The 10,144-nt window shown below is 39.9% G+C and overlaps 1 protein-coding gene across 2 annotated transcripts in view; it reads left to right on the top strand.

Moving 5' to 3' along the window:
• The first annotated feature begins 1,624 nt into the window (after positions 1-1,624).
• Positions 1,625-10,144, top strand: part of LOC118417866 (vacuolar protein sorting-associated protein 4A-like) — a 9,524-nt gene continuing 1,004 nt past the window's right edge. The window contains exons 1-11 of one of the 2 annotated variants that reach the window (XM_035823617.1): positions 1,625-1,786; positions 2,813-2,924; positions 3,883-4,030; positions 5,048-5,115; positions 5,638-5,757; positions 5,970-6,007; positions 6,190-6,308; positions 6,907-7,055; positions 8,204-8,285; positions 8,826-8,957; positions 9,396-9,488. In XM_035823617.1, the coding sequence (XP_035679510.1) occupies positions 1,766-1,786; positions 2,813-2,924; positions 3,883-4,030; positions 5,048-5,115; positions 5,638-5,757; positions 5,970-6,007; positions 6,190-6,308; positions 6,907-7,055; positions 8,204-8,285; positions 8,826-8,957; positions 9,396-9,488 (1,082 nt within the window). In that variant the 5' untranslated portion in view covers positions 1,625-1,765. Of the gene's footprint in view, positions 1,787-2,812; positions 2,925-3,216; positions 3,284-3,882; positions 4,031-5,047; positions 5,116-5,637; positions 5,758-5,969; positions 6,008-6,189; positions 6,309-6,906; positions 7,056-8,203; positions 8,286-8,825; positions 8,958-9,395; positions 9,607-10,144 lie in introns of those variants that run through there. The other variant, XM_035823616.1, reaches the window with a different exon arrangement.

The raw sequence follows: 10,144 nt of genomic DNA on the forward strand, positions 1-10,144 counted from the left end.
GCGAAATCTCACAGGGCAGCTAATCAGACAGGCTGACAGAAGCAGGTCGGTGCCTTAGCACTAGGCCGGGTAAAGCACCCTATCAAAAGCCGACCAGCGGAGAATGGTACCCAGGCTACATCATCATCCAGTCTCCGACTTTCGTGTCAACCTCGGGTCGGACCGTCAGATCATGGGCATAACTTGCCGACAAGGCCGCGAGGATACTAGGCAGACTTCAAGAGGCTTTTCTTTCTGGTCAGAATAAATTGACATTTTTGGTCACTACGCTGTAATAGCATTTCGACTTTCAACCAAAGGTTCAATGCAGTGTACGAAAGGACGGGTTCCCAAACATGTTTTCTTCAGGGCGAAGGCGCGAGGCGTCGCAAGGAAGAAGGAAGGTTCGGGGAATTTTCACGTCTTGACCGTCAAATTCGTACATTTTGGCTACTCGTATTTAGGGGCAAGGGTTTCAGCTTAATTTGCACCCACAACACATTTTTGTGGGTGACACCGCCCCGAACCGCATTCAAGAAGCATTATGAACACAACAAAAACACTTAGTGACTTCAAGGAGGTTAAAAATCACACCTTTTTTTAACCTCCTTGGTGACTTTCATACGGTCAGCTACAACGTAGAAATGCACAATAAGCTTGCAATACTGCTCGCCTTTGGTGATACAGAAATTTCTTTACAATTTGCTGGGTTATACCAATGGCTGATTGTACGCAATGTTTTTCTCTTTCTTACAGCATCTATCGTTTTTGCCGAAGAAAGTTTTTTAGTAAGATTTATACGACGCGAAAAAAGTTGCGCATTGAATTTGGACATATAACTTGCATTTCCCCCTCTGATTTAAAACCAAAATTAGAAATGTTAAAGAGATAAAACCCAGTTTTCTTGTAGCAGAAGGAATGTCCTTTCACCCCTTCGTAGCTTCTTCGATTCAGATCAGAATGATTCGCTGGAAGATCGTCGCCAGACTTGAGCCTTGAGGGTGTGGGGCCTCCAATTGAAACCGCTATGAATCAATTGTGTGTAAAGTTACGGGTGACGTTAATACCCCTTGTTTGGGCAGTACAAGGAGGGTGATGTTTTTTTCTTTTTTTTTTCTATGTAATGATAACGTCAGTGCGCCGACTCCACTTCTGGTTACCCGTTATCACCTGACTCGTGGTCCTGGTGACTCACCTGGCAAGTCCTGATGCTAGGTCAGGTGACTCGCTCAAGTAGCCTCTTTACAGGCTTTACTACGGCTACCTTCATATTGCTATTCTGATGTTTAATAGGCTCTGTCGAGGTTCCTGCTGAGAATTTTGCCTTATACGGATTTCGGTGTGTTCAAAATGAGAACCATCAGGAAAGTATGGGTACACAAAAGAGAAAAAAAACGGTATTAAATTTCAAACGATTTAGGGTGACCCTAAATCGTTGCCCGTGATGGAAGTACTGCAACTGAGGCTATTGAGCACCGCATCCAACTGCTAAAATATACTATTCTGAGGTATTTAGCTTTTTAAAGCCAGATACACAGCCTTTTTTCGGTCTTAGTTGTATCAAATCACTATATCACTATTTTGTTTAATATAAAATGCTTTGTATATATCAAAAGCGACGATTTTAACTCCTGGTTGAAATGTCTTTTTTGCTTTTGCCAGCTATCTATGACGTCATTTCAGGAAGATCGGCCATTTTGGGCGAATAGTTAGTGTTTTCAGTGTGACGACTGGAGAGGTTGGACAGGAAGTTTTCGTTCTCTTACAGAATATCGGGCAAATATCCATGGCAGGATCCACGTTACAGGTAAGAAGACGTTTGACTTCGCGTCTGAAATGTTATTAGTGTCCCATTCTTTTATGAAGGCGTCTATATACTGATAATTTGTGTGAAGGAGTACTAGAGTTAGATGCGGTATAAATAATTCACTTTCAAATAATACCTATAAAAAATACCACCGGAGTTGATTCACAGCAAGGCAAATTATTATACACAAGTTACATAATCAATAATTACCTGAGCCGTTGAAATTATCCACTCACCAATGTTGTCAAACGATGGAAATCACACATATGGGAGCCGTTCCACATGAAGTGACACTGCATTCCCCACTCCACTGTAACGTTACTGTATACTCTACTCTCAACTCTACCCAACTCTACTTTATCTACTCTACTCTACTTAATCTAACACGTTAGTCTACTCTACTCTCAGATTTACTCTTCTCTACTCTCTACGCTACTCTATACCCTACTCTACTCTTCTTACTTTACTGTAACTCTATACTACTCTTCTTACTTTACTGTAACTCTATACTACTCTACTCTTACTTTACTGTAACGTTACTCTATACTCAAGTCAACTCTATACTCTACTAAACATACATTCTCATAATCCCACCTAAAAAAATGTTGTTATTGAGGCCTTCTCAAGATTGTCTTCAACACCTAAATATGTGAATTGTATTACATTTAGGATATTTAACATTCAGTGTTCAACACCATCTTGAGAAGGCCTCTATATAGCTATAACAACGTTTTTTGAGGTGGCGGTATAATGACACCTGGTGGATTTATGAGAATGTATGTTACTCCATACGGTATACCCTACGGTACTTCTTTGATACTCTATGTGAGTGTTACCATAGTTTTCTTAAACTCGTCAATTTTCCCAGCAGGCTTTTTTTTTTAAACCTTGACACAGATATAAGACTTCAGCCCCTGGTAGATTTCTCCTTCCCATTGTGAAACACTTTCTACAAGACATACTCTAAATGTTCACATCATCAAGCAGGTTTCACTCTATGTGAATCCAATTGTATTTATTTTACAGAAAGCTATAGACCTGGTATCCAAGGCAACAGAGGAAGACAAAGCCAAAAACTATGAAGAGGCCTTGAGGTTGTACGAACATGGAGTGGAATATTTTCTACATGCCATCAAATGTAAGTATGAGCATGGAGTGGAACACTTTCTAAATGCCATCAAACGTTAGTACAAACATGTAGTGGAACACTTCTACATGCCATCAAATGTTAGTACAAACATGTAGTGTAACACTTTCTACATGTCATCAAATATAAGTACAAACATGTAGTGGAACACTTTCTACATGCCATCAAATATTAGTACAAACATGTAATGTAACACTTTCTACATGTCATCAAATGTTAGTACAAACATGTAGTGGAACACTTTCTACATGCCATCAAATGTTAGTACAAACATGTAGTGTAACACTTTCTACATGTCATGAAATGTAAGTACAAACATGGAGTGGAACACTTTCTACATGCCATCAAATGTAAGTACAAACATGGAGTGGCACACTTTCTACATGCCATCAAATATAAGTACAAACATGTAGTGGAACACTTTCTACATGGCATCAAATGTAAGTACAAACATGTAATGTAACACTTTCTACATGTCATCAAATATAAGTACATACATGTAGTGGAACACTTTCTACATGTCATCAAATATAAGTACAAACATGTAATGTAACACTTTCTACATGTCATCAAATGTAAGTACAAACATGTAGTGGAACACTTTCTACATGGCATCGAATGTAAGTACAAACATGTAATGTAACACTTTCTACATGTCATCAAATGTAAGTACAAACATGGAGTGGAACACTTTCTACATGCCATCAAATATAAGTACAAACATGGAGTGGCACACTTTCTACATGCCATCAAATATAAGTACAAACATGTAATGTAACACTTTCTACATGGCATCAAATGTAAGTATGAACATGGAGTAGAACACTTTCTACATCAGTCATGTCAGTATATGTGTGGAATTCTACAGTGGCTTGATATACAGGTACTATATATTTTACTGTGTATCATGTACAGTACATGTATCATTTGTATGTCCCTTATTTGTTAGATGAAGCGCAGAGTGAGAAGTCCAAGGAAAGCATCCGTTCCAAGTGTGTGCAGTATCTGGACAGAGCAGAGCAGATCAAAAAGCACCTGAAGAATAAAGATGGCAAAGGTGGCAAGCCCAAGCCAATGAAAGAAGGAGGCAGTTCAAAGTAAGTCAATCATATCTTTGTGAATGATACATCAATTTTATTGTATTATATATCACTTAAAACATATATATTCAATAGTTAAAATAATATGCCATTGTTATGATGTAATTGTACATTTGTGACTTTTCTTGGGAACTAAGGCTACTTATGTGAATACATCATGAAAATGAAGTGACCAGATTTTCCTTCATCATATTCCTGTTATTAAATGGTTACTTTTTAAAGCATATACTATAGCCTATAGCCTAGGGTAAAGGTACCATTGTACACTTGTATACAGTGCATTCTTGTGGGGGAGCTGTTGCCTATAGTCATACATGCATGTTTGTAATACCTGAGCCGGTATGCAGGTCGATCAGGTGTTTTGGACTGGTTTGTATTTTATTGTATGGCCTGGGTGTCAAAGGGCTTGCACACGCTTCATGCATTACTGTCGAAAACTGGTTTACCGAATTTGGATGTTGGATGTTTTTACATTTTTTTTGTTTGAGGACACTTAATGGCATTGAAGCGTGTGTTTTGTTGAGTGGAAAATATTCATATAATTTAAAATATGACAACTGTGAATTTGGTATCACTGGTTGGTCCCAGCCCGGGTTCGATCACCCACACTGGCCACAGGTCTTCGGCTGTTGGGCAACCCAAGCTGTGGTCAGGCTGGTACATGTTGATTCAGGACTCAAAATATATTTTTCTGCATACCTGCACCGGTGCAGGTGACATTGAAAATTACCTGCACCAGACAAACTTTACCTGCACCACTCTGAATTTAGGAAGTATGGATCATACTGAAATTGTTTAGGAACCATTGCTAGTTTTATACTTTATAGGTGTAACAGCCAATACAGCTCAGAACAATCCACATGCACCTACATCATAGGACATTTATGTACATGGACCAGTGCAGGTTAGGTGCTCCAATTTGACCTGCACTAACCTGCATATGCTGGTGGTATTTCATCCCTGATGTTGTATTGTGTACAGCTGACAGCTGTCTGTTTCTTGCCATCTCCCCAGGAAAGACAATGGTAGTGACTCTGATGAGGAGGATCCTGACAAGAAGAAGCTGATGGGACAACTAGAAAGTATGACTCTACATGTACTTATGCTAAAAGATGCAGCAGGGAACATCAATTACAGTCTTTTTGAGCAGATTCCCCCCCAAAAATTGTAAAAAGCACTTTTATGATCAGCGAGTTGACTTATAGTTATACATTTTCTGTCATGATACCAAAATACAACAGAAATATGTACTCAAAATATATCCTGATGCTGCTGAAGATATTGCCACCAGATGGTCAAACTGCATGTTGATTATTCCTGAGATGACATCTCAGTGAACATAGCATTGTGGCACCTGGCACCATTGGTTGCAAAAAGAAGAAAATTTCTTCATCATCAAGATCTCAGATGCAGGCTTTTTAACATCAGAAGTTCTAAACAATACAAGAAGGGCCAGATGCTTGCAGAGTCTTGCAAGTGTTGAGTGTATGTGTCTTGAAGTGTTGAGTGTATGTGTTCTGTGTTGCAGAGTCTTGAAGTGTTGAGTGTATGTGTTCTGTGTTGCAGAGTCTTGAAGTGTTGAGTGTATGTGTGCTGTGTTACAGGTGCCATTGTGATGGAGACACCCAATGTGAAATGGAATGATGTAGCTGGTCTGGAGGCAGCCAAGGAAGCCCTGAAGGAGGCAGTCATTCTGCCCATCAAGTTCCCTCACCTCTTCACAGGTAAATCAGGGTTTGACAAGTTTATGTAATAAGATCAAGCCTTTTTTTCCAATTTTCCACTAGTCATCTTGGAACTTTCTATACACAAGCATTTCAGTAGGGAACAAGGTATGCATGCATTATTGCAGACAGGGTCCACTAAAGAATGACCAGACCTATTCCATGTTGTATGGACTTTGTTCACATGTGTTTTATTTCTATGCTTTTCACAGGAAATAGGAAACCATGGAGAGGAATATTACTTTTTGGGGTAAGGAGCTTTTATTTTTACCTTTATCTTTGCTATTGCCTGTTCTGTACTTTCTATATATATACTTTCTAAATCATGCCTCTAGAGGCCAGTAACTTCTGGTAACTGTGGTTGTAAGACAGACAGTGCTGGACTGGTGTTGGTAACTTATCAGGAGACTGACCTGTTGTTTTGTTTTGCAGCCTCCAGGAACAGGGAAGTCTTACCTGGCCAAAGCCGTGGCCACGGAGGCCAACAACTCCACCTTCTTCTCTGTGTCATCATCAGACTTGCTGTCCAAGTGGTTGGGAGAGAGTGAGAAGTGAGCTCATCATTGGAAACTCAGGCTAGATTCTAACAACATGGCCCTAGTGTCTCTAGTTACACAACTTAGTCTCTACCAGACTGACTATGCTGGCTATTATAGGAAGACCCTAGCCTATTTTTGTGACTGCCGCTGGCAAAGGGCATAAGATTCAAAACGGGCTTCCTGTAACTTGCGTCCATCTAGCTGTTCTTGAGTTATCTTGTTCACAGACACACACACACAAGCTAGTGCAAATATTCATTGAGGTAAAAAAGAGAATCCCTACATGTACCTACATACCCTGTTTCTGTCAGGATTGTAAACAGAATGTTTTCCTAGGCTTATTTGTTTATTCAAAGATCTCCATTAGTGAGTACAGACTGCATCACTTGTCTTCCTGGAGTCATGAGACAAACATGTTACATAATACAACATTAACACATTACATTGAGACTATTTACACCTTAACATCACTTAAACCTAGTCCTACATACATGCATGCTCAGGTAGAAGGTATTTCGAGCTGACCAAACATATGTAGACTTAAAGATGTGGTTATGGAATGTTACTGGAGAATGCTACATGTACTCTCTCTCTCACTCCTGTCCCTCAGGTTGGTGAAGAACCTGTTTGACATGGCTCGGCAGCACAAGCCGTCAATCATCTTTGTGGACGAGGTGGACTCTCTGTGCAGCGCCCGAGGGGAAAACGAGAGCGAGTCTGCTCGCCGCGTGAAGACAGAGTTCCTCGTGCAGATGCAAGGTGAATGATGGCAAACACATGCAAATAGAACTGAAGCTACATACTGTACCATTATGTTTGCAATGAAAGTACGCACTCTAATTCAGGTATCACTCGCTCGCTCACGTCCCATAACCACAGTGGTCGTATGTACCACCAATTTGGGGCAAGTCTCAGACAAATCTGTGGGAGTGCAATGTCAAATGGAAAACTCAAATAAAGTACACACCTCTTCTTTGCCAATTTTGAACTGGATAGATTCAAATTTATGTTGTTTTCTTCTCTTTTCCCCAGCTAATTTTGCACTCATCAAGGACTTATATGCAATGTCCTTGCATAAATTTGTAAAAATGCTTGTGTTCCCCACTGGCATTGTCTCTGCAGAATTATTACAAAATCATTCAGAAAAGAGGAAATATTGTATACAAAAATGATATAGTTTTACAGCCTTCCTAGTACTGTAGCACCACCATGGTCTATTTCAGGCAGTCCTTTTCCCAATTCCCCATGCAATAACCTCACACAAACAACATGCAGTAACTTTGTATTTTGAAAAGTTTTAAAATATTGTACTTAAATTGAGAAAATACAGTAAGAAAACAAGCCAAGATTTGTTTCTAGTATAGTTTATTGACCTTACTAAGTAGAAACAACTGGATGCTTTTTACAAGTTTTAGAAGACTTTATTATCATTACCAACACATAAATATCAGCAACAGACAAAGAGCCAAGCTTATGTTGAAGTAAGAGTAGGACTGATATTGAACAAGAATTAACAAGTTGTAACTTGGAGACAGGAAAAAATTAGAATAACATTGGAACCAGTTTAGTATTATCTTATTGTCAAAATGTAACGTAAAGCAGAGTTGATGATAAGTACAAGTAGTGTGCTTAAACATGCTTTCATGAGCTTGAAATGGGCTTTTTGTAATAGATGCACTACTGAGTACTGTATAACTAATACATGTAACTTTGAAAAGAAACATTTCTGTGTGCATTTCATGAAAAGTAGAATGTCAGCAAGACCTGCCAACTTAAAATATTGATGAATCCAAATTCTATAGCTTGGTAATACAAGAAAGGTTTTACAATTTTAGTTTAATGTCAACAACCTGCTGTATGCTAGTGTTTTCATGTACTTACCTGTATGTATAACTGTTGTATTTCAGGTGTGGGGAATGACAATGATGGCATACTAGTCCTGGGGGCCACCAACATTCCGTGGACCCTGGATGCTGCTATCAGGAGACGGTAGGGAACCAGTCAGAGAAATTATAAGTTACAAATAGTCAGGACTATTTTCATCTAATTATTTCTTTTCTTTCTTCCTTTAGTGCCCACGATCATTATGTCAACTTGATAAGTATGGCACAGTCTTTATTTAATGTCCTATCCGAGGGACGTCCCTAGCCAAAGCTAGGTGCTCATTTTCCCCTGAATGAAGTGGGTAAGTCATGTAAAGTGCCTTTGCCAAGGGCACACGAAGGGTTCAAACTCGGGACCTCTTGAGGCTCAGTCCAACGCGCTGCCACTACACCACCAATCTCACGTAATTCTACTGTACATTGGAGTTGTCATCAGTGTGTGAATGTAAATGGGTGACATATTGGGTGATATTTTGAAAAGTGATTGGCTGCTGAATGGTGTGCATTTGTTGCCACATACACAAAAGAAACGTTCAACTAATGCAATGTTTATGAAAACAACAACTCTTAATCAATTAACTAAGTAAAGCTAAAGGTACATTTACAGAGCAAAATGGCAACATTTAGTACATTGTTTGTTGTTTAGGTTTGAGAAGCGCATCTACATCCCCCTGCCAGAGGACCATGCTCGTACCACCATGTTTAAACTGCACATTGGGAACACACCCCACAACATGTCCGAGACAGACTTCAGGGACTTAGGCAAGCGCAGTGATGGGTAAGAAACACACACACTCTCTGTAACCCTGTGTTTGTTCCTGCACTTACCTCTCAATTTCGTTAATTTAACTCTTAGTGGACGAGTTAGAATTTGGAATAGTTACAGGAATTGTAGGTGAAATATGTAAATTAGCCACAACAACTTCTGTACTGTTCAGGACTTAGCACTTATCTACTTTAGCACTAGATAGAAGCAGTAGACGTGAGTAGTGCCGGCTCCCGGGATTAGAACTCCGGTCAGCCAGCTCAGGAGCTCGGGCCAGCCAAAGTAAATGCAGGCTAGGCTAGGCTAAACTGTCTGGACTAAAATCACGGTATGGAAGTGTACCATGTCCCTATTCTCATGGAGCATGTCGCCAGTAGTAAGAAAAGAAGTCCCACTGCACATGTGAATAAGAAGAGTGGAACTAGTAAGACCCTGTGTGTATTCCCACAGGTACTCTGGTGCTGACATCGCCATCGTGGTGCGGGACGCCCTCATGATGCCTGTCAGGAAAGTGCAGTCTGCCACACACTTCAGAAAGGTCAGGTTCTTTTTACACAACCTGGTGTTTTATACAACTGACATTTCTGTGACTGTCTGTCACCTTACTTCCACACACACACACACACACACACACACTGCAGCGTAGGTGTCGCTTCTTACAGATGTGGTCCCAAACATTTAGTAGTTACACATTATATACATACAGATAGTCAATGCACTGTTCACAATGCAGCCCCAATTATAAAGGACTGTATTGTATACATTCGGGTAACTGCTGCTAAGTAGCAATCATGCACAGAAGCTCAGGCTCTCTTGTGCTTCATCTGTTGTCTTTATACAAGACTGCCTCCCAGGAGCTAAAGGCTGACAGTAATAATGTCCACTTCTCTTCACAGATAATTGTCTGTTACATCATTTATTATTAAGTAAGGTAGAATTAAACATCCTTCCAAATTTTCTCAGCAAGACTACAGTATTGTCCAAGATTATGATTGGTGCCTGTAGTCCATGCACATTTATTTTGAAGATTCATAGGTACATATAACCTGACCATGTACCTTGTTGTGAGGCTTGTGCTCATGAAATGTTTGTAGGAACAAGCTACAGTACAGTCTGAAATAATGTCATACTGAGTCTACTGACAAAAGTTATTTGTACATTTGCGAGGGGTAGCCCCATGCTGAAGGACTAGACACTGC

Source organism: Branchiostoma floridae, chromosome 6 (assembly GCF_000003815.2).
Source record: "Branchiostoma floridae strain S238N-H82 chromosome 6, Bfl_VNyyK, whole genome shotgun sequence".
Taxonomy (NCBI): domain Eukaryota; kingdom Metazoa; phylum Chordata; class Leptocardii; order Amphioxiformes; family Branchiostomatidae; genus Branchiostoma; species Branchiostoma floridae.